The 24,350-nt window shown below is 40.2% G+C and overlaps 2 protein-coding genes across 7 annotated transcripts in view; both read left to right on the top strand.

Annotated features, from left to right (window-relative positions):
- Window positions 1-12,963, top strand: part of LOC122865712 (A-kinase anchor protein 2) — an 86,455-nt gene extending 73,492 nt beyond the window's left edge. For 3 of the 6 annotated variants that reach the window (XM_044174527.1, XM_044174533.1, XM_044174532.1), the window contains 8 exons: window positions 1,945-2,166; window positions 2,984-3,346; window positions 4,710-4,808; window positions 4,923-5,024; window positions 5,350-6,814; window positions 7,047-7,225; window positions 8,254-8,292; window positions 9,896-12,963. In XM_044174527.1, coding sequence (XP_044030462.1) covers window positions 1,945-2,166; window positions 2,984-3,346; window positions 4,710-4,808; window positions 4,923-5,024; window positions 5,350-6,814; window positions 7,047-7,225; window positions 8,254-8,292; window positions 9,896-10,027 — 2,601 coding nt within the window. In that variant the 3' untranslated portion in view covers window positions 10,028-12,963. The remainder of the gene's footprint in view (window positions 1-1,944; window positions 2,167-2,983; window positions 3,347-4,709; window positions 4,809-4,922; window positions 5,025-5,349; window positions 6,815-7,046; window positions 7,226-8,253; window positions 8,293-9,895) is intronic. The other 3 variants (XM_044174529.1, XM_044174530.1, XM_044174528.1) reach the window with 2 other exon arrangements.
- An 882-nt stretch (window positions 12,964-13,845) lies between these two features.
- LOC122865715 (thymic stromal cotransporter homolog) lies at window positions 13,846-24,089 on the top strand. Its single transcript, XM_044174539.1, has 7 exons — window positions 13,846-14,622; window positions 15,291-15,461; window positions 17,297-17,512; window positions 17,838-18,009; window positions 20,151-20,234; window positions 21,900-22,056; window positions 22,742-24,089. The coding sequence occupies exons 1-7, from the start codon at window positions 14,143-14,145 to the stop codon at window positions 22,797-22,799; spliced, it is 1,338 nt and encodes a 445-aa protein (XP_044030474.1). The 5' UTR covers window positions 13,846-14,142; the 3' UTR covers window positions 22,800-24,089.
- Window positions 24,090-24,350: the final 261 nt, after the last annotated feature.

Raw genomic sequence — 24,350 nt, 5'->3', positions numbered from 1 at the left:
ATCAACAGTCTTGAATTGGAAATGTGTGAGGTATTCATTTAAGAGAATGTGTTTATTCTGATACTGTATACATACATATATATGTATATAAAGTGTATATATATATATATATATATATATATATATATATATGTATGTATGAATGTATACACAATACATACTGTATATCACATGAGACATCATGAGACAATATAAAGTGAGGTATTTGCATGTGACTGAGCCAGATGGGTCACCAAAATGCCCTCAGAGATTTTTTTTTCTCTCAGTATAGAAACAGAAGACATGAGGATAAGAGAAAGGAGGACAAAACAAGGCTTTTTGGGAAGAGTCAGAGTGTTATAATCCACCATGTGACTTCACTGACAACCGTTTCTGCACTCTTAACAATCCCAGAGACGACAGAGGAAGCAAGAGAGGAAGGAAAAGATGCAAAAAGAGCAGTAAAGAAGGAGAGGGGGGATTCAGCGAAAGAGGGCACAGGGACTAAGAAATCGTAAGGGAGAGAGGGGTAGCTAAAGAAAAGAAAATGATCTAGAGTTAAGGCTTGGCTGCTTGGCTGTTAATGGAGTGTGTCTGAGTCTTTAAGTGTAAGAGAGGCTAAAAAGCAAAGCCTTCCTCCTTATGGCTGTGTGTGCTTTAACTGAACAGTGAACCAATGACTGAAGTGATCCTCATTAAACCACCATACACACACTCTTACATGTTACAAAGACGGGTTTCAACAACCCCTCATGAAAGTAAACACATCCTTGGGATAGAGGTGCAATGGGTGCAAGGCAGTAAAACAGAAAGCCAATAGAGTATTTGTTAGTGGCCCATGTAGAAACAGAGAGGTCAGTAAAGACAGGAGTGTGTAAATGTAGCTGACGGTGGGTCTGGAATGTGTCGGATAAATGGTTAAAAAAAACAGATGGTCACAGGTTTGATCCCTACATGCCAATGTGTCTTCCAACGTGTCCTTTAACATGACACTCACTCAACCCCCATTTGTAAACTTCCTCCCTGGATAAATCACACTGTGAAATCTCTACCACAGTTGATAAGTGAATTAATGTGGCTGTAAAGCATGGGTTATAAGTTTCTATTATTTTAGAAAGTGATAAAAGTATTTTGTAAAATCAGAGTTTGGTTCTCAAAGTGTAAGAAAAAAGTCACAAATAAACTGATGATTAATGTAAAAATCACAGTATTGCATTAACTGGTGATTAATGCTTCATAAGGGTGTAACATACTTTTCAGAGATGATATAATAATTATATTGAGTAACTGTGTTAATTGTTAATCGTCAATATCCCAATGTCATCACTGGATAAAAGTGTTCCTCATTTTATGAACTGAAGTCACCTTTGTTCATAATGTATGCGGTGTATTACAGTAAGTTGACATATTTCATTTCATCTGGAAGCCATTTGGAGGGCCATTTTATTATATTCTGACAACTTGTTTCAAACATTTCTCCAAAAACTATCAAATTAATTATCTGCCATCCCACCTGCCAGTTTGGCTGTTGTCTAATAGAGAACCAGCAGAAATGTGAGGCAGGAAGAGTGACTGTTTGAACTATTCGCCAAGTATTCAGCATACTGATTCATTCACAGAACTGTGAAGGTCTTTAAACAAAGATACAATAGTTTTCAGAACTATGGAAGATTGTTATGTTTCTGGTCTGTCATAAAGCAGCAGAGCAGGAGTTGGCACCCCCTAGTGGTGGGAACTGTGGGGGTTTAACTTAACACACTGCAACTACTACTGCAATGCAGACAGATATGTGTGTAGCATGTGTCTGTATGAGGTGTGTGTGAGTCTGACCTCTCTGAGAAAAAAATCTGAAGTAAAACAGGTTAACTTTTAATTCCTGTTTTTATTAAAGTGATCATGAGACAGTGTACAGCTTCTCCATACAGTACCTCTGAACCTCATTTCTTTTGCTTGTTTGTGACTCAGAAACCGTGGCGGGCAGCCGAGGATGTCAGTGACACAATACCAAGAGAGCGAGCCCTGAAGAGTGTTAGTTTCCAGGAATCGGTCAGCGTTATCACTGACAGGCCTGCAGCCATGGAACTGGAGAGCCAGCAGATTCAACATGGCTGCCTCAGCAGCCCCAGTAACCGAGCCCACAATGCAGTTGGTGTAAAAGTAGAGACTCCTGACAGTGAGGTGGTGCAGGTAAGCAGGTTCTCTTAACAAGATTCAGCTCAGATTTTCAGTTTCTTGTTTTATTTCTTGGAATGGAACAGGTATTTACCCCAAATACCTTGACCTGCAGCCATTTATTTTGGGCTGAGCGGGAATTGCACTGGTTTTGTCACAGTCTTAAGGAATGGTATTAAATTTCTCTATTTCCTAAGTCACTTTTCTTTCTTTTGTGTTTTCTTTTTAGCAATCTGAGCAATATTACCCTTAACAGACAGGGGTTTCCCATGCTACAGCTAGCTTAATTTAATTTGGCACCATTTCCATAAAGTTGCATATCCATAGCCTTCTATTGGTATATTAGAAATAAACTGTGTTGCATTTGGGTGTCATATACTGTAGAAATTTTAAAACATTTGCACAATGTGTATACCGTACATATGTTTAAAAAAAAACAAATCGACCCATTCACTAGACTTGTGCTTATATGAAAGCTTCATGGGATGATGTCAAAATTGATGTGATCTCTGTAATTATTTAGATAACATTTTAAGATGGTATTTAAATATGTATTAATGACAGAAAAACAAATTGGCAAAAAAAAACTTGAATGACTAAAAAATGTATGGTGTAGGAGTGGCTCCTTCTACATGTATTGTCATTTACTGTGATAAAACCACTGTTTTCATATATCATGATATACTGTATAGTATAGTTACTGTATAGTTATCTGGCTATTCATCTCATCTGCATATTATCCCCTGACTATAATAGTAGGAGGGGTTTGGTGAACATAATAGTACAATAGTACTGTACAAAACAGCAATGTGAATATCTGCTGTTTCTACAGGAAATCCGCTACTTGGACCAGGTTTTAGACGCCGCCTCAGAAACACCCACCAACGGAAACTCTTCTCCGTCAGAACACACCAAACCAATCTGCATCGATGGAAACTCTCCTTCTGTCTGCGTGTCAGCCTCCTCTCCTGTCAAGCACCAATCAATTGTTGTGGAGGGGCAGAGACAAACCACGCTCCTCCATCAGGAGGATTCTGCTGTGAGGACCAACGGGCATGTGCAGGGAGAGGAGTCGGGACGCAACGGGGCGAAGTTTGAGCTGAGAGCGTTTCAGGAGGAGAGACGGCCAGCGAAACTCTTTTCCCCCGGAGAGGGGCAGCAGGTCAGGGTGACGAGGAGACGACCCACAGAGGAGGTAAGTGGCTGTTACATTAGATAAAGTATCAGCTGTAACAGATACAGTATTCAGACACACAGTAACAAAAACAACACAGCTGTACTGTTATTGTGAATCTAGACTCAGTGTCTGTGTTGACAAAAGTGTTAATAAGTAATAAGAGTTCTGAGGAAGACTCGTAAGAACATTACAGTATTCTTGAGTAAGTATTCATAATGGAAACAAGCATAAATTATGACTTACTTAAAGTAGTCCCTTTAAAGTCAGACAGTTATTGTTGCCTTTTGTCAGTCTAAACTGCTTGCTGTGTTGTATGAGACACGATAAAAACAGCAGCTAAATTAAGGTAAGCTTAAAAATGAAATGTTAAGCTTCAAAGGAATGATTACTACTACAGTACTATTACTGTTATTGAGTAGTATTAATACTTCTTGATCCCTCTCTAAAATGAGTCCTTTTTATTGTAACAATTTTAAAACCAGAAGTTTATCTTAAAGAAAAGCTGAACTGTTGTATATTTTTTCTTGGTAAGCAATATAAGACTAGAAATATTCAAAATTGTATTCATGACTGTCAACTTTCACTGAAAGAAATAAAGGCTTTTTCTCTGAGAAGGTTTTGAGAATTCAGCCACAGCATTTCTACACAGGTCTGAGAAATGTGAAAATGTATGGAGATAGAATTAGGTCAGTCCTGAGAGTGTTGCGTTAAAAAGGCACAAAAATCATTTTTAAGGTACATTATTAAGTTATTTGTTTGTACTCTCTTCATCTACAGTTTTATATGAGTTATGACCAAAATCACAAGTTATAGATAAAACTACCACAAAACACTATAGCTCAAATCATGAAGTCAAGAAATTACAGCCAAACAGGGAGAGATTTTGAAATTGAAAGTGTGTCGTAAGTTCACCCTGAGTAACACAAGCACATGATGCGGCAGCAGTGCCCAAAAGGTCAGTTGTAGTTCACATTTTCATCAGAGATAAGGAAACAGTGATGTCCAGTGGAAACTGTTTTAAAATCAACCAACATCTTTGTTCTATGAAAAATAAATTCCCTGGAAAACTAGATAATTTTTAGTCGAGTCACACTGTTTATGATCCTCCTTTAGAGTAGTTTGGTATAACATGACTTACTCGAGGGCAATACAACTGGTTGGTGAGGCAATGGAAAGCATTTATTACCTGTATCACATGTCAGCAGGCCTCAAACAGGCACTGGTATGCAGGGGGCAAATTGACTTCAAACACTAAATATGCATACAACTTTTCTCTATCTAACTGACAACTAATATGTCATGAGAAGCTAATGCTAACGGAAAATTATTGGGAATATTCTTTGTGCATATTCATATTCTTGTCTCTTCTTGTCCTGGTCAGGTTGAGGAGCTAGAGCGTGAGCGTCAGGAACTGATCAAAGACCAGGCAGTGAAGAAAAACCCTGGGATCGCCCAGCGCTGGTGGAACCCTCCTCAGGAGGTAGCCTCCCATTAAATCTTTGTTTTCAGTTTCAGTCAACTCCAATGACAAACAGGTTGATTGGTTCTTTGGTTGGTTCATAAATTCATTTATTCATTCATTCATTCATTCAAGGTTCCTTTGGAAGAACAGCTGGATGCAGAGCAGCTTGAATCTCTCAAGAAATACCAGGAGAGGAAACAGCAGAGACAGAATCCTACTTATACATACACACAGGTAACACACACACACACCATACCACCATACCATTCTGAAGCAATGCAGATGAGTGGTTGTATTACAAAATACGAATGGTTGACTACCAAGCTCATGTTCAGTAGTTAGGACAACACATTCGACCATGTTCTTTGAGCAAGAGGAGACCAAAATTGGACTAGTGATGCAGGATATTAAAATGTTGTTTGATTAGTCTGCCAATATTAGAATTTTTTAGCTTTTATATTTCGAGTGAGGGCGATTGTTGTTGTTGTTGTTACATTTCTGTCTCACATTTAGTTCTCTCCTTTCTTTTCTTTTTCTTCTTCTCTTTCTCTATTTGCAGCCGCAGGTGTCAGGTCCTCCCACAATGGTGACCTTTGACCCGGAGCTAAACAGGAAGGTGGACATTGTGGAGGAGCAGATCGACTTCTCGTCTGCCAGGAAGCAGTTTCTCCAAGGGGAGGCAACCAAGAGGGACGTAGCACCTCACATATACTCCGCCAAACCCTTTTCGAAATCCATAACTCGGGGCAGCCAGGGGAGCAGTGACATTGTTGCAGAAACCGGAGAGGGTCACGTGACCTGGTCAGATGAAGGAATTGCGGGAGAGTTTACTTCTGCACGAGCTGTAATGACAATCCTGCGTGAAGAGGATGAAGGGAAGAGCCATTTCCACCCATCTTTTCACCCTGAGGAGTCTGACTCAGGATTAGACGACTTATCTGTCCGTTCTCAGGACACTACTGTGTTTAGCCTGGATAATGTTTCTGACAGCGGGACTTCGCTACCACCTACTCCGCTGCCACTCACCCCGGTGTCACCACCTACCCCCCAGCTCACCACGCCAGTCAATGGGCAAACCGGTGACAGTCCAATAGAAGACGAGCTGGAGTACCACGCAGGGGTACTTGTCCAAAATGCCATCCAAAATGCCCTGGCAGCTCAGAATGGAGGGGAGTGGCAGCCATCTGACTTGAATTCTTCACAACTGAGCACCCCTGTGTCTCCATCCTCAGCTTCTACAAGTAGCCCAGTGCCAGTTTCTTCTTCTCCTGTGTCTTCTGGTGGAGCTCCCAGTCTCCAGTCACCTGTGTCCTCCAGTCCTGCTCCATCCAACCTCTCCCCTCAGCCAGAAAGACGGCCAGAGGTAAGAGTCATTTACCAAGAGCAGCCTTCCGAATCACAACAGGCTCTGCAGCAGCAGCAGCCCTCCAGTCCAGCACAGCAGCCACAGCTCCAGACGCCTTCTCCGCCTCCTTCTCAGCCCATCTCGCCACCACAGAGGCCCAAAGATGGAGGCCCCAGGATCAAAATCCAGTCCTCCTATGCCAGAGCGCTTGCCTCCTCAGCCCCGGCTCCGGCTCCAGCTCCAGCTCACACCCCTGCCGCAGCAGCTCCAGTTCCCCGGCCAACCCCAGTCTACCGCCCCCCTTCTCCTCCAAGCCCGGAGAAACCAGAGTTCAGCTACTTCAGTAAATACTCAGAGGCGGCTGAGCTGCGTAGCACAGCGGCAGCAGCACGAGCCCCTGAGGTTGAGCCGGCCAGCGGCCCGTTCCGCCTGCGCTCCAAGAAGCAGCGAACTTTGTCAATGATCGAGGAGGAGATCCGAGCAGCTCAGCAGAGGGAGGAGGAGCTGAAGAAACAGAGGGAGACGCAGCCTGTTGTTATTGTCCGCCCCAGCAACGCTTCCAGCAGCAGTCATGGTCACATGAGGACGGGGATGCGGCAAACCACCATTTCCCCAGCAGATAAGATGAAGAGCAACAGCCTGCCAGCTAGACTCACACTGACAGCGAGGACAGCACCGGGTCAGTACCATGACGCTTTGCAAGAGTCTTCTCATTGGTCCTTGTTTGAGACACCTAGCACGATGGCTCCATTCCATTTAAGCGTCAGTAAGCTATAACAATGATCCAGAATGCAAAATAGCAGGCTAGAACTAAAAAAAACCTAAATGGAGTGCAGCCATCATTAATATTTGCGTGGTCATGCTAATTCAACATGCATCTAACTCCATGCGTTTTTTTCTGTGATGTGCAGGAAAGATCGAGAAGGTTCGACCTGCACCGCCTGTCTCACCCTCACCCTCAGAAGGAGCCCTGTCTGACGCCGGCAGCGAGGACTCTGGAGGATCACGACCCAAAAACTTCATGCAGACACTTATGGAAGACTATGAATCACACAAGGTGAAGAGGAGGGAGAAACTGGAGGACAACAGCGTAAGTATTTAAACCTGAAGAAACTTAAATAGTAGAGAGAAAAGAAGATGTATAAACAATGTGTCTGTACAAAAACAATAGGAACTCTGTTTAAAAGCCAAAGCTGTCAACCTTAGACAACTGCTGAAACAAAACAGGACAAATGCATTTTCTATGGGTTTGCTCAGTTGTTACTTCTAGTGACCAGCAGCTAGTATGACCCCCTTGTTCAAAATTCTTACTCTAAATAAATAAAATATAACTAAATAAACATGTAGAACTTTTTCACAAAAGTTATTGTTGGACTTCCCACCACAGTGGATATGCAACAAAGATGACAAAATGTATCTCAGTGAGTGAAAGTAGGAGAAAGGTGATCATCATGCATTACGTACTTGTTTGACTCTTGTGGTTCACTGGGATTTGTTAAGTCAACACGGCTGAATGCTTCCATCCATGAGCAAATACTGTACAACACCAAAAAGAATTTCCCAGCCTGAAGGAGGAAATTAAACTAAAAGTAAGGCACAGACGCTGGGGGATTTCTGTCCTGACTCCATCTTTTCTCATTGTTTTGTACCTGAATACGTTTTTTAATGCCAGACTCCTTCTGGCAGTGTGACAGTGTTCAGAATTAGGTCTCTATTTAGAGGAAGTATTGAATCTTGGCAGAATTTGTAAAGGTCTAGAAGAATAACTGAGTTGCAAAATGGCTTAGATGACGCAAAAAAAAGTTGCATAACCAGAAAATTAAAACATGGTCTGTTTTCTTAATTCATGAGCACCATACAGTACACTCGCTTTAACATTCACATACAAGAAAAGAGACACTTTACGGCAACATTACATTACAACCATTAGGAGATCATAAACGGAAAAGGGAAGTATGACATTGCATTCATAGCATTTTTCAAGATATTTACCTGAATTTATCTTGAACATGCAGCAGGGTCAACTGATGTTGTTGCTGATCTTGTTATTGTTTATCCATGATGACATCACATCTGTTGACTATGTGTACTGTTGCTTCCCTCCTGCTGGTCGGTCAGTATGCCCGTTTGTTGCTGGCTAACGAGGTAACCACCGAGGTACCTGTCGCACCCCAAACCTGTTCACTCCATTAATTGCCTTTACTGACAGACCTGGGTCAGACTAAAGAGAAAACTGTTAGCAAAAGTAATACATTCCTGTGTATATGTGGACTGATTCTGTAAAGATTGAAGAAAGACTTGCATCCCATTATAGTTTTATAGATTAAGACATACCGTGGGTCCTACCAGTAGAAAAAAACATTTTTATATATCTGTATCACATCTGACTGAAGGAACTGCTCATTCATGGCAATCTAAAGTCGTTTGTTTTCACGAGGGTTATTTCAGTTCAATTACGAAAGAAGAGAACATTTCCAAATACAGTCGGGTCATAAGAGTGGAGAATTCCACTGGCAGTCACTTTCTTATTCTCCATTAAATGGTAAATGTAGATGAGTCAACAGTAGGAAACAAAAACTTCCCTTCACTCAGTCTCCCAGAATTGAAACTGGTCCAGAAAATATAAACAGGGATGTATTATTTTAGTTTGAAACCCTAGACTGGATTCTGTGAAGGAAACCTAAAAAGTTTTATATCTGGTCCCAGGTCTGCTTGTGTGTCTGCTCTGTGGTGTTGGTGCTGCATGTGCTTGTCCATGGATTTGGTGTGCCCCCCCCCTCCATTGCACAATGCACTTGCCCTCTGTATATAAAACATACTGTATTCTGTACAGCACCAGTTAAAAAAGATGTGCGCTACTTTTGAAAAAAATTGAAAAGAATGAATAGCTAATGACATTAAACAAATCATGTTGCTCTTTAAAATATAACAGAATATTTTTTTTTTTTTGGCAAAAAAAACATTTTATGAAATGTGCAAATATTGGACAATAAACCTCAGATAATTATACTTTTCTACCAAATGGATATATGGAGGTGTAAAACACTCATATTTTTTCTTCTAACTACACAGCATGCTTCATTCAAAGAAGCAAAAAGCTTTTCTGTACTCATATGTGGTGGAAGTGTTGTGATCATCATCGACTGGAGGTCATAGTTACAAAAGCTTAGAAGCTTGAGTAGGGCTCAGTGTTTATTCACTACCGTACAGCACCTCTACCCACAATCCACTTCACCTTCACCCTGGATTCCTGCTCACAAAGAAGTCTTTCCTGTATGTGATGTGTGTGTGTGATGTGTGTGTGTGTGTGTGTGTGTGTGTGTGTGTGTGCGCCTGTGACTGTGTGTGTCTTAGCATGATTGTGTGAAAGGGACGGTGATTGGGGAACATAAAATATGGAACAAATCTAGTGTTCAAGCATGAAACTTTCCCTGAAATGGAGTAAAATTTGTTTTTATTGTCAAATTCTGCAGGTGCGCTTCATTTGGTGGTTTATTTTGATAGATACAACATAATGTCATTAGTTGTGAACCCTTCACTGCAGGATGGTTTAACCAAGCGCTCCCTCAGTTTTTGACATACACTGCATGTCATATTAAAGTCACTGTGGTGGGTTTCCTTTTGTGATTGTGTTGCCATTATATCCCTTGAGCTGGGAAAAAGCATGGCTTTGAACAGTTTTAGCGGTTAGCTGGCTCATGCTAACTATTACATTGCTTTGAGTGTGCGTACATCTGATGGGTTGTTTTGTAATTGACAGGTTCTGGAGGCCACTCGTGTCACCAGGAGGAAAAGCGACATGGCACGGAAGTGGGAAGCCGGTATCTACGCCAATGAGGAAGGAGAGGAAGAAGAAGAAGAAGAAGAGGAGGAAGAAGAGGAGGAGGAGTAAACAGCTCCTTTCAGAGACAGTTAAGGGGCTGAGTGGAAAGGAGGAGGAAGAGGAGGCTAAAGAGACTGAAGGAAAAATGCAAACAGGAGGAGAGGAGGGGGAGGAAGCAAGGGATAAAGGAGAAGGAAAGGAAACAGTATTTATTTCACTAATAGTATTCTGATGATCACATGACCCACTGGCTTGACCAATGGGGCTCATTGAAGAAATGCATCAAGTTGTGGTGTTTGGACCTGAGGATTGAAGGCGCATCAGTATGTTGAGTGACTGAGTATGTGAGAGACATTTGAAGTGTTGAGGTGAGTTAGGAGAGAAAAAGGTCAGTGATGCTAGAGACACTTTGAAAGGGTTTTATGGTGGTTTAAGAGAAGGATTAAAAGGTTTTTACTAGTCGGTAGACGCTGAATGACTTATATATTCATAAGATTTTTCATTTACCTGAAATTTCGTTATTGAAATATGGTCTAAAGATCTAAAGATTTTATTTTGACAGGTTGCCTGAGACTTCTTGATGATGGTTTTGGCAACAGGTGCTTGATAATGATCCCAATCATCTTCAAAATGTGTGGAAAGCTTTTCATTACCAACAGGAAAAAACAAAAAGCAGGAGTGTGCAGAGTGACTATCAAGAAACTTCTGACTGAAAGCTGATACACTCAGACATCATTTCTGTAATTTCAGAATTATTTTTACCTGGATTTGATGATGATGCTGCAGGAATGTTTACCAGAAACCAGTCACTTTCAGAACCCGTTAAGTTTCAACTTCTGCATCCTGCAGTGCCACAGTACACCACAGTACACATATACCACACATATGACATGTTGGTGGGAGCTTTCGCATTCCTTTCAAGCATCTGTATAAAATCTTAAGTGCCGATTTGAGTGTCAGCATTCTTGAACTGTTGAATGCTAGTGAGGAAATGTGCATGAAAGGTTCAACTTTGCCTTAGACCGTTAGTAATTGTTGGATGCACAATATGTATGATGTATTTTATCTTCTCTTATTCTGTATTACTACAGTTTCAGTAGACCTTAGAGAAAATACACAACCACATTAGATAGAAAGTCTGTCTATAAAACACTATTTCAGTGACTTCATGTCTATTAAGTGCAGTAAGTTGAGACAAGAGGCGACCGACGGGGAAGAGGGAAGCTAACTGCGGGTCATGTTTGCGTCAGTGTGTGTATTAATTAAAGGGCTGGTTCGGGGGGTTTGTATTCTAAAAATCACTTATTTTACCTTTGCTGGCTACGTCGCTTTGTTGACCTGTGCTTTCTGATGTAAGCAGTCGTTTCATGTATTATACTGAGGTAGGACTGTGTATTTGATGTATGAACATGTATGTTGAGATTCCAGCGGGGCAACTGCCTTGTATCTACTTAACCTTGCTAGCTGAGGATAATGTTTGATGAAAAATATTGAAAAAGCTTTTTATAAAAAGTTGTTATACCAAAACAGAATGTTGTTATTTAGTCAGCCTACGCTCTTACGTCTATTTAAGAAGTACTGATTGTGTGCATGAAATTACACTCCTTTCCTAACCTAAAACAAGCACACAACAAGCAGAGAAAAGAAGGCAACTGACTTTATTATATATGTCAATAACATAACAAGGGGAGATTCGTGAGTTGGGGGTGTCAGTTTTTTTACTAAATATATTGTGAGCTTTGATTTAGCAGGATTTTCTGTTTTGTTAAATGAACGAAATGCAGGCCTCTATGAATGTGGTGATTCTGTGGATTGTCCAGGTGTAGAAAACAAGGTTCAGCTTCAGGATTCAAAAAACAGTAAACACACTGAAACATAATCGGAAAAATCCCTGGAGCCTACAGGACTGTTTTTGTATGAGAATTCAAAGTAGAAATGTGTCAGCGTGGCCGAAGAAACAGTATTTGTGAACCACTTTAACTGCAAAGTAGCAAAATGATTCTGCTTCTCAGTGTTTGTTAGCTTGTTTATTGAAGCCTTTGAGATTTTTTTTTCAGCATTAGGATGTCAGGAGGATGTTGAGAAAGATTTCCCTCTAAACCACAGGTCACAGTTTTGATCACCGCATCTGCTAGCGTGGCCTGTTCAAGTGTCCTTCAGCGAGGCGCTGACCTTCACCGGCTAAAATCCTCAGCTAAATGCCTGAAATATAAATGTACACTGAGGTAAAATTGCACAAAATATAAAGAACTGTGGGACACATACTAACCCTTGACAATAACGACTCTCTATTATATTTATTGGGACAGTCCCATCCTGAGTGCAGGACAAGTCTCTCTTAGCAACTTATCTTACTTGGCTGTCTGTGATATGCTCTCTGAGGGGACCACAGTGCCACTAACACACATTTAAAGGACTTGTGTCCCTTTTTTGCGGTGCAGCAGAAATGGAAGTGTGTTACAGATACCACAAATGCAACGGAGGTACAGTGTCATTGCTGCTGATACGAGATTAATTTTGCCACAAGAGTTAAGGGACAAACGAAAACAGCCAGTTGGGCTGCGACAGGAAGACAAACTGTTATTCTACACACACACACTGTGTATCAAATACACCATCAAATACACTACAATGCCTTTGAAATGGTAACAGACATCATGCCCATGCAGAGGAGTTGTAATTGTGTGATATATTATTATTATTATTATTATTATTATTATGCTTTTGTTGTTTGAATTCATGGTGCAGAGATGATTTATTTATCATTTTTAAATGCTGGTAGCTTGTTTCGGCCTGCAGAAGCGCCAGCTTCAGTGTGGGACTCACGCTGTCTGTGAGTGATAAAGCAATCTTATTCTACAGTATACAGTATAACCTCTGTTCCTATGTTAACCACTTGTATGCTCATACTCTGCTTTGTTATTTTATAGCACATGTAAGGCGCACAGTTATACACCTACTACACATATTATGAATATTTTCTCATTAAAAACAAAACCTGTAAATGTGGGATTCCTGAGTGGTTCATTCATGTATGTTATTACTTTTAACTAAGACATGTACTGTACTGGTGTTTTTGTGTTTTTATCACGGTCAGCTTTATTGTTTGTCACATCATGTAATAATACAGTTGTGAGCAGCAACTGTTCTGAAAGTACCTTGTGGTTAGTGCAATGAAGTGTGTGTGATTGTAACTGCATTGTTTTTAAGCGGCCGACTTCCTTCAGCTCTCAAACGAAGAAGACTTTACAACCATTTCTAGCAACATTGGTATCATTTTGACAAAAATTAAACAACTAAATTTACACTGTCGCTGTCATTTAAGCTCCAAAAACTAAACATTTTCCGGTTCCAGCTCCATGTTTTACATTATTGTAAACTCAATGTCTTTGGCTTTTTGGACTGTTTTAGAGGTCACTTTGGGCTCCAAGAACATGTGACTGTCATTTTTTCAGATTTTACAGACAACAACACACAACCACAACTACACTGAAAAAGTAACTGAGAGGGATTTCGTGTTCCCAGTTCCTGCAAGTTGCTTTTCTTCTGACATGAACTGAAATCAGTGGCTGCAAAGAAGGCTGGAAATCAGTCTAAAACCTTTTAGTACAGGCTACTCATAAATATTAAAAGATGTCTTGTTTTTTCTGAATACCATACCACAGAGGCCAGGGGTAATAACATCTGTTCTGATCAGATGCTTAACTTTTCCTTTTGTGTTAGTGTTCTGTTCAGCAAAGTGTTTCAACTGTTGGAGGCCACAGCAAAAACAGACGGTAGTCTCTTTGGAATAAAGAAATAAGTCTATTGGGTTGAGGTTGAGGGGAGTGTGGTTTCCCAAATATCTCTCTCACACACACACACACACACACACAGGCATACACACCTTTCAGTTTCATCTTGCCCGTCTAGAACCAGCTGAGCACAGGAGAGGAAGGAGGAAGTGGGCGTGAGAGATTATTTCCACCTCGCTGGTTTATTTGATACACTCACACAACTGACTGAGGAAGAAAAGGAAGAGAAGTCAGAGCCTCATTCCTCATTCATTATATCAGAATGACTTCAACAGCTACTTTGTTGACTTCTGCAGTTCTTCACATTTAGTCTTATTTTGACGTATCAGTGGAGGAGTTATTATTCTTTGGATAACTTAAAAAAAAAAAAAAAAAAGAAGAAGTCTAATCATGGTCCTGCCGAACCTGTGTCAAGCAGCCTTCACGGTGCTCCGGCAGATAGAGCCGATTCTCGTGCTGGAGCAGCTGGGCAGCACTCTCTTCGACACCGCCCTGCAGATGGTGGTCAAGGACCAGTGTGCCAACGCCACCTACCCCGAAACCCATCTCTCCAGGGAGGACAGCCAGCAGAAAGCCATGTCGGACTTCTACATGACCTACAACCTCATCATCCAGCTGACTCCGATCTTACCTGCGCTGCTCCTTGCCAGGTTAGGCGACCGCGGCTGGAGGAGAGCCCCCATCGTGGTGCCCCTGAGCGGGTACCTGCTGTCCAGGATCGCCCTGCTCCTGGTGGTCATCTTCCGCCTCCCGCTGGAGGTGATGTTCGGCGCGGCGGTTCTATTCGGGCTGTCCGGCGGGTTCTGCGCCTACTGGCCCGGCGTGATGACGCTGGCGTCGATCGGCTCCACGGAGACTGACCGGTCCAAGGTCAGTAGTCTCAGTTAGGGTTCTCAGATCCACAACATAGTGCAACAAGTAGACCTAGGCTACTTATAGATGTCTTATATTATCTAAATGTAATTTAATTGTCATTTAGCAACAAAGTTATAAGGCTGAGAATTTGCATTCTTATAAACAGGCAAAGCACAAATGTCCTCAATGAGTAGCTAAATCTTAAGTGAGCACTGTCTTACACCAACTATAGCTAAAAATATCACTAGAGGTAATATTTGAACAATATAATATATAAACATGTCATGCTTTTACAATAAGCTGATCCTCTAAGCAGGTCACCATCATAACTCATTATTCTTTCCCTTTCTACAACATATTAAACTACAATAACAAGTCCAGTGAATTATTTGTTACATCTTGCTTGAAGTCTCACTAGCTGGATGACTACACACATTTTCTTTGTGTACAGTATGACACATTTTGATGGGTGGAAAATCTACATAGCCGCCAGCATTTTGAATGTAGGACTTCTTGTAACTGAGTGTTTTACACTGGAGTATTGTTACTTTTATATGCCCTCTTATGCGCTGTGTTATGTTCAAGACTTTCTGAAACTATGTCACACCTAATACTGGCATTTCATTCATGCCCCTAAACTAATGCATATAAACCCGAGTAATGTGTGCCCATATGGCATCCAGGTGATGATGAGAGTGGAGCTGCTGTATGGGGCAGCTGGTCTGGTGGGCAGTTTGGCGTCGGGTCATCTGTTCCTGCTGTACGGCTCCAGTTTGGGACATGGAACCATCCTGCTCACTGTGAGCGCACTGCTGCACCTGCTCAGCCTTATACACTCCATAGTCCTGCTGCAGGTCAGTGTGTCTGTGTGTGTGTGTAATATACAGAGGATATCTATGGATGTGTGTTTTGATTTTTGTGTCTCTGTAAGCCAAGGCTGCACCATCGATTGGCCAGTGTATTGTCATCTGGCAATAATTGTTTAGATATATGTTAGAAATAGCTTACCATCACGGACCAGTATCAAACATGCCAGATTTATTGGGCTTAGGTTTGATAATATAACCATAAATATTATTTGGATAAACTTCTCTTTTTTAATGTGACAATTACCAGCCTGTTTGGAAAAGATAAAGTTAATAACTTTCTGCACATTTCTAAAAGTAATGGGTCATAGTTATCATTTATTAAGAGTGAAAATGGATGAAATAACACATCCTGTTTCCTTTACATTTTGGCTTCCTGTCCCCCAGAAATGGTCTTTTTTAAAACTTTTTGTCAAGGTTAGCTGTATACTGCAATCCCATAATATATTTGAAGCATTTTATTCTGATTCAGCTAATAAATAGCCAGAGTCTGAGAATTGCTTTACTGTTGTCACTCAGCCTTTCCCCACCTTTGAAAATATTTTGGATTGATGATTAATCACAAATCAATGCCTCCCTGGATCTATTCTCTATTAACTCTATTTCAAAAACATACTTTTTATGAAGGCTGTTGTGTGTACTGTGGAACTGAAGTGTCACAAATAGAAAGGATCCAGACAAGGCAAGACAGGAACATAGCAACTAGAATGAACTGACAAAGGAACCAAGCATCTGGGCTGGCATATGTAGTGAGTGGCTGATGAGGGAAGTGAGAACAGGGGCACGTTCAATCTGAAAACGGTGCGCAACGGGCTTTGAGCTTTTCTCTCGTTTGGTGGGTGTGTCAGAGGTGTTGCCCAATCAGTAGCGACGTGTATATAAACCCTTCAGTATGAAAAAGACAGTGCGCACAGTACAGTTACCAGCTATAAAGATAGGCCTAATACTCATAATAAAATAATTAGCTCATGTAGATTGTAAAACGATGGTAAGAAGTGTGAAATGTTCGGTCACTATAATTAGGAGCCACAGTTTCTACATACCCCTTCACTTGGTTGGGATGTTCTCTGCTAATCTGGACAGCTAGGGGCAGTGACTGTAACATCGAGCGTATTTTGTAGTATTAAACACGTATTAAAACCGATTTCACCAGGCTCCAAAACTTCTTCGAAAAGAACGCAAAGAATGGCCCTCTCAGCTGCCATAGTTACAACGCTTGCGTAACACAACAGGTCAACGCACTGCCGTTTCCGTTTAAATGAACGCTTTGCTATGTTTTGTCGGGGCTGAACGCGCTCCAGGTGGGGTAGGTAGGGAATGGCAATAAATGGTTTTGAGGAAGTGGGAACAGGTGTGTAGATGGGTGGGGCAGGCAGGTGATGGGGAAAGGAGGCAAAGTCTTAGGAGATCAGGTGGATAGATGGAAAATGGCAATGAAGGGCCCTGGCGAGTGTGAAAATGTGGCTGAAGAGGGACAGAGAACCAGAATGAGCAAGAATGTACACAACTGAGGCAGACATCTTGACATGACTGAGCGTGCTCCAGCTACTAAAAGTTAATCCACACTGTCCAGCCAATCCAAAATGTTCAGTGGCCATGGTATAAATGTTTGTATTGAAACTTTACCAGAAATACTTGTTCCCATCAAGCTTGACTGGATTTCAGTCTGACATTGTTTTCATCTTGTCAGAAGCACGTTTTCAGCTTTTTATCCCCAAAATGTAGCCCAAATATTCATTTTAATTCAACAGAAAACTATGTAGCTGAGAGCGGTATACAGCTCATGCAGATGTTAAATGTGTGTGTGCCCGTCTTAATTTAAGGTGAAGCAAGTCTCCAAAAAAGAGCCAGAGGAGAACAGCCAGCTCCCTTCTCACGCCTCCAGTAATGTTGCAGTGGAGGCTCCTGCTGGGATAAACATGGTGAACGTGGCCCTGCTGTTTGCAGCTGCCGTGCTGTACGGCTCTGCAGTGGGTGGAGCCGTAGAAATACTGGCCGTCTTTGTGATGAAACAGCCACTCAGCTGGAACGCCACTCAGGTTTGCTCTCTCTGCATGTATGTATTTAGGTTTTGATGCATGAAAGATAAAATAACAGGGTTTTTGCTGATTTAAAATTGGTCCAATAAAATGATTAGGCAGCAACATAGAATTTTAGGTATAGGTAATACATATATGTATTGTGCGTTTTACAGTATAGTGTGTATTCATTTTTTCAGTCTCACTTATTTTGTCTCACTTTTAATTTCACTTTCTCTCCATTTTTTTCTTTCTTTCACTGTTGCACTTTCTCTTTTTCTGTCCAATTCTCTCCTTTACTTTGTTTCACTTTCTCTGCCTCACACTTTCACTTCTTTTCCTCCAGGTGGGTTATGGGAACGCAGCAGGCTCCATGATTTTCCTCACCAGTTTCCTGGGTGTCATTGTGTTTCGTCGCTGCGTCAGCGACGTGATGCTCATTCTGATCGGCATGCTGTCGTTCGCCTCTGGAATTTACTTCATGTCCTTCGTCACGGCAACCTACATGTTCTACCTCGGTAAGACTGAGCATCTCAGACTGAGGCACAGTTCGTGGTGGATCGTGACGAATGGACATTTTAACCCTCCCAAAAAAATCCTTGCAGGTTGCAGTTCCATGCCATGTTATCTTCGTGCAGTTTTATGTCTTACCCCCTGACGAAGGCCACACCGTTCCTGCGTACTCACCATTTCTTTTCACAACAGAAACATACTCCATCAACTCTTCCTTAACATTCGCCCCATTATGTTGTATCACCAGGTCAAACCCGTTTGGTGGACTGAAATAGAACTGCAAATAACAAGTCATCTGTCAGTTACTTTTTGATTAAACATTTAGTCGATAAAATGTCAGAAAATAGTGAAAAGAAGCCCACCACTCTTTTTGTAGAGCTCGAGGTGACATCTTCAAATTGGTTGTTTTGTGTAACAGTCCAAAACCCAAAAATAATCAATTTACAAGCATATGAAACAGAAAACAAACAAATCTCCCCAAATTTGAGAATCTGGAACCGGTATTTTTGCTTGATAAATTACTTTGGCAATAAATTTTCTGTTAAAAATCTGCTAATTGTTTCAGCACTAGTTTGAAATGTATTGAATATATTTTGTCCAGCACCACTTAGACGCTTATCTGTGTATATCAACAACAACAACAAAAAAAAATTCATGAAGCCATTTGTTTTTTTGCAGCCAGGTGTTCTGAGTCACCTCTTTTTTCACTTTCATTTTCATTTAGCAAAATGGCTAACACAAAAAACTGAGAAAATACTAGGTGTCTCGTTGGTTTTCTAGGTTTGACTCAGCAAAAGTAAGAATGAGGAACTGGATTCATCTTATTTGTGTTAAAAGTCAAGCTGTCAAGTTTCTTACTTCTTGTAACAGGTCTAATTGTGTCTGCTGGTTCCACATCTCACAGATCTAGGTTATCAGCACAAATTTTAAGAATGTACGAACCAAAATGAGGAAGTGAGAGTGAATAGAAGCCACGAAAATGTATTAATTTTCATCCAGCATGCTACAGATACACTGGAAAATGGTTGTTTGTAGCACAGTGTTAGCAACACAGCTAGCTGAGAGAGACACACAACCAGTTACAGTGTTTGTGCTTATGTTGAATCTAGTGGTATTGCTTACATTATGTTTACACGTTCAATACTGAGGAAATGTCCAAATGTTGTTGTAACAAATTATTCAGTGGCACTGAATTTGCTCCCCAATGACTTCATCTTGATAGAAGTCGCACAAATCATTAAATAATTAAAGATTATTTTAATTAGGACAATGTCTTGTTTTAAGACTTGAATGAAGTCAATATCAAATATTTATTTGACTAAGTCAGTCAAAATGCAGATAAATTACTTAAAAGAAAAGTTCGACATTTTCGGTTCGCTTTCTTGCCGAGTTAGATGAAAAGATCGATACCACTCTGATATCGCTATGCTAAGTATGAAGCTGCTGCTAGCAGCCAGCCAGCCAACTTAGCTTAGCCGGAATATTTCTTGGACAGGACCTGTTGCCAAGCAACTAGTGAGGACTCCAAGAAGTTACTGGTCCAGGCCAAGAAATAGTGCAATACCTAACCTAATACCTAAGATTAAACAAACAAGATACAACTTGTTAATAGTGAAGAGCCAAGCTAGCTGTTTCAAGTTAAGTTAGCCGGCTGCTAGCTGTAGCTTCATATTTACCACACAGATGTGAGAGTGGTATCGATCTTCTCATGAAACAGCTCTCTTTTTTTTCACATGTTCTTCATCTTTAGTGCTCAGCTCTGGCTGTGCATACTAACTACCCACTTCTTGTGTTAATTCCAAATAAAACAGAAATGTTAAACACATAATTTTCTTTGCAAAAGGAAAGCGCTAGCAGACACAAGCTGCACACAACAGGAAATGGAAAAGCCTTCATGAGACTGATATAATGTTGAACAAGTCCTGTTTTAAAGCAAGGAGTGGTAGATGGAAACAAAATGGATACCAATTGATGGAGATGATACCAAACTGGCTACAGCACCATTAGAGACCTGACACACACCTTGCCAAAGAGAAGAAATAGTAACTGCGTGGCAGTTGTGGGTGGTTGGGTGTACAAAAGGACATTGTGGAGGAAAAGAGGGAAATGAAAGGGAAAAAATTAATCAATGCTCATTTCTCTGCAGCTCGCTCGCTCAACCTGTTTGCTCTCATCCCGATGCCAACTATCAGATCTCTGCTCTCACAGCAGGTTCCAGCATCCTCATGTGGTGAGTATGCAACCTCTGTGTGTGTGTGTGTGTGTGTGTGTGTTTGTGTTTGTGTGTGTGTAAAAGCACTACAGATGAGTAATAATAACAGTAGAGATAATTGAACAATGAAAACAATTAAAATAAACAGCAGTATTATGCAAACACATGCTACTGATGGTTTCAAAATATTCATTTGACTAGAAGTTAGAAATATGGAGAGTACGTGGGACAGCACATGTGTGGCTTTACAACTTGAAGTTTCTACTAAAAGCTGTTGCTAACAGTTTTAGATTATTAAAGGGTCAGTTCGCCTTAATTACAAGAAAAAACAAGAAAAAAAACATTTTCTCACATACCTCTAGTGTTTCTAGAGGGACTATTTCTTCGGTAGAAAGTAGTTCCAAAGAAAGATGTTCACAGCAAGGTCTATGGATTATCCAGAGTGACAATAGAGATTTTAAAATATTATAATATTATCATACGGATGGTGTCAAAGGTCAGAGAGAAGTGCAGGATCACAGTATGTCAGAGTGAGTACAGGAGGAAGTTGTGGCAACATGGCATTTCTTGAAAGTTGAGTTGCAGTCTAAAGGTCATGGGACAGGTCAGAAAGAAAAAAACCCTTACTGATCCTCTGACACTGCTATTATCAGTCTGTGATGTTTAGTGCATTTACTGCCTCTAAAAACTTTATTTCAATACAGTAATTCACAGTATAATATAGTGTGTTTGCCTCTGACCCGAACTCTTCCCCCCATCTAGCTTAATTTTTAGATTTCCAAGGAAGAAAGTTTAGGCATCTCTGAGTTCATAATTTATAGATTTTGATCAAGCTACCATCCTTTGTAGTCTTTAGTTTTTGTGTTTTGTGTGTGTCACAGTGTCCTGCAACTTGTAGACAAGTATGCACACATGGGGGAGTGGTGTATAATGGAAACCTGCAGTCAGGCTGGTTTATACCAAAAGGATGACGCATGATTAAGAGCCTGTTCTGCCACTGGTTAGAGTGTCGTGCTTGTTTTCGCTCTCTCTCTCTCACACACACACAAAAACACAGACTGGGTTCACAGATGATAAGCAGGGTTATTCATTGTCAGGGTTTTCCCCCGTGTGTTTGCTATGACATGATGTCTGTTTGAGAAGTCAACAGACAACACACACAGCTCTTTTCCTGTCCACACTTACACACACATACAAGAAATTTGAAAAATATGTATGAATACAAGACAACCTTAAAACGAAAAGTTCGACATTTCGACAACTTTCTGGAGTCAACTGGTCCTACAGCCAGAAAATAGTCTGACATATAACCCCCCGGAAAATGGAAAATAGATAAATAGATAAACAAATGAGATATGACATGTTAACTGAACTTTAGAGGTGCTGTTTTGTTACCTTTGGACAGAGCCAGACTAGCTGTTTCCCCCTGTTTCCAGTCTTTATGCTAAGCTAAGCTAGCAGGCTGCTGGCTGTAGCTTTATCTTTACCGTACAGATGTGAGAGTGGTATCAATTTTCTCATCTCACTCTCGGCACAAAAGCAAATAAGTGTATTTCCCAAAAATGGCAAACTATTTCTTTAAAGAGATCTCTGTGAGATTAACTTATCCCAAAAGAAAATGTTTCCACTCTGAACCTAATTTACATCTCTTTCCTTTGATTTATCTGTCCTCCTTCCCATCAGGCATCACTCTCACCTCCCTGCAGTTGGCTCTGAAGTTTGCCGGTCTGGCGTACATCCCTGCCTTTACTAAGATCTATCAGAGAACCCTGGACTGGTTCCCAGGCTTCGTCTTCACACTCTCCAGCATCTTTACAGTACTGGGAATGATACCCATCAGGTAGGGTGTGGACGATATAATGTTGCTGGCAGTGATAACAATTGATCTATTCCTAGGGCTCAATATTTGTTTAAGGCTAGTATTCATTTTTCAACTAAACAAATTTATAAAAGCATTTGTTGTTGTTTTTCTGAATGTTTTTAAAATGTATGAAAATTTGATTTAAAAAAGTCTAATACAAAAAAATCAGGGTGAAAACATTTAAGAACACTGTTTACAATGCAAGCTCTTTGTAGTTTGACCGTGTAGTTTGGCCACTTCTTTTTTTGTTTTTACTTAATTTTTTATTAACTAACATTGTTCAACATTTTCAGGAATACACATACTGGCTTTCCTACCAAGAGTTAGTTAAGAAGCTCACTTAGCTTAGCTTAGCATAGCATCTTTTTTACTTTTCAGGAGCAGCTCATTTGCTTTTTCTCCCCTATTTTGCTATTCAGTTTCTGTAACCACAACATTTTTTTGAGTTGTGTCATCTTGGAGAAAGGGGAACAATCTGCTACTTAAACAAAATAGAAAACAATAAATCTTATATTAAGATAAAATCATCATTAAGGGTATGTGAAAAACAGCTATTGTTTCTACATTGTCTACGTCCAGTGTTAATATGATGTACAACCTTGAATGAAAAACAGACTTAAAGACACACATCATCTCAAGAATATTTCCTCTCTCCTCCCTCCAGTATCGTCGGCTGTAGATCACCTCAGAGGCGACAGTATGAGAGGATTCAGGGAGACTGATGGCACCGACATCACCACCAGCAGTGAGTTAGCACTGGTACGAGGCAGACAGTAACTGAGACTTGAAATGGGCAAAAGGAGAATGGTGTCTTTAATCTCACTTCCTACAATTTTAAAACTATAGACAGGAGTTCCTACAGGCTTTGGTTGTTACAGGAGGAACAGACAGCAGGTTTTATGTTTTCACGAGCATTTTATATTTAAAAACAGAAATGATCTGATATATTTTAATGAGGCCTATGCAGACGTATACATGCCCAGAGATTATTGCATGAAAATATCCCAACCCAGTTTGACAAGTCAGTCTGACAAGAGTTTTAAATTGTTGAACTTTTGACAGAGATGCAGGCAAATGTCAGTAACCAAGGGATTTCATCAGCCAGTGAAAGTCATGTCCACAAATCCAATGTGATTTCAACATAATGTGGATTTGTCATTGAATGCGTCAGACATAAAAAGTCCCTTGCGAGCACCACCTAAAGAAGGAGAATGAACTAAAAATAAGTTTCCTGTTTGTGTTCCTCAAACTGGATCACATTTAGTCTTCAGTCGTAAATATCAAATATTTGATACCATTGTGACTCTGACACTTCATTGGGAAGTGTCAAGAATATAAAGTTTGACACAAGTTGGAATATGAATTTCCAGTAACCAGTACATCTGCTGATACATGCAGCATCAGTGAGGATTTTACATTGTTATTGGGATTGCGTACTTTGGCTTTAGATTATTTTGTTCTGAGATGTGTACACCTGCAGTGTTTTGTCCATACACATTGTTGATGAATTGTAGATTCATTAACTGTAGTGAGAATGTGGCCAAAAACCATACCAACTGTTGTCTTCCAAAATAGAAATGCTTTGTAAATAGATTAAAATCAAAATAGATGCACTTTATGGTATTTTGGAGTGCAACAAGAGTTACTTGCTACACATATTATATTATTATTATTTTATGCATTAATATATTATTGCACTTCTACTTGTTGTCACTTTGAAAAGCACACATACAAAAGGGTAGGTGTCAATGAGTTTCTCAATTTAAATAAAGGTTATTACACTTAAGGTACAATTTGGGTAAATTGTAAATGTAAAGGTTAGAATAAAAGGGAAAACATTTGCAGTAATGAAAGTTGTATAAAAGGTCTAGTTTTTTTTATAAACATTTGTTTTGAGGTTTGTAATTTGATTTTGTTTATATGAAACTAACTGGATACAATGTATTATGAAATTCACTTGAATTCTGCAAATAAGTGTTCAAAACATTAAAATGGATTTTTCGAAATGATAAGTACTGCATTTAAAGACTTATATCTAAACCCGTTCAATTCATGTTTTTGTTACATCCTCGTCAGAACATTTTTACTCTATGTATTTTCATCAAATAATTGTGCGCTGAGCAATTGGTGCACCCACAATACATTTCAACTGGCGAAAACAAATAGTGTTACAGGAGAAAAAAGAAATCAGACCTGAGCAGACAAGTATCAAATGCATTCGTACTTTTTATTATTGGTCCAATATATCCAAAAAAATCATTTGAGGTAAAGAT

The sequence above is a fragment of the Siniperca chuatsi genome, linkage group LG18, assembly GCF_020085105.1.
Source record: "Siniperca chuatsi isolate FFG_IHB_CAS linkage group LG18, ASM2008510v1, whole genome shotgun sequence".
Classification (NCBI taxonomy): domain Eukaryota; kingdom Metazoa; phylum Chordata; class Actinopteri; order Centrarchiformes; family Sinipercidae; genus Siniperca; species Siniperca chuatsi.
The sequence above is the reverse complement of the archived record's forward strand: the minus strand, read 5'-3'. Positions and strand labels throughout refer to the sequence as shown.

Coding starts and splice junctions, on each gene's coding strand:
- LOC122865715 (XM_044174539.1), top strand. CDS start 14,143: ATGGTCCTGCCGAACCTGTGTCAAGCAGCCTTCACGGTGCTCCGGCAG. Junction 14,623..15,290: donor CGGAGACTGACCGGTCCAAG/GTCAGTAGTCTC, acceptor TATGGCATCCAG/GTGATGATGAGAGTGGAGCT. Junction 20,235..21,899: donor GGTTCCAGCATCCTCATGTG/GTGAGTATGCAA, acceptor CCTTCCCATCAG/GCATCACTCTCACCTCCCTG.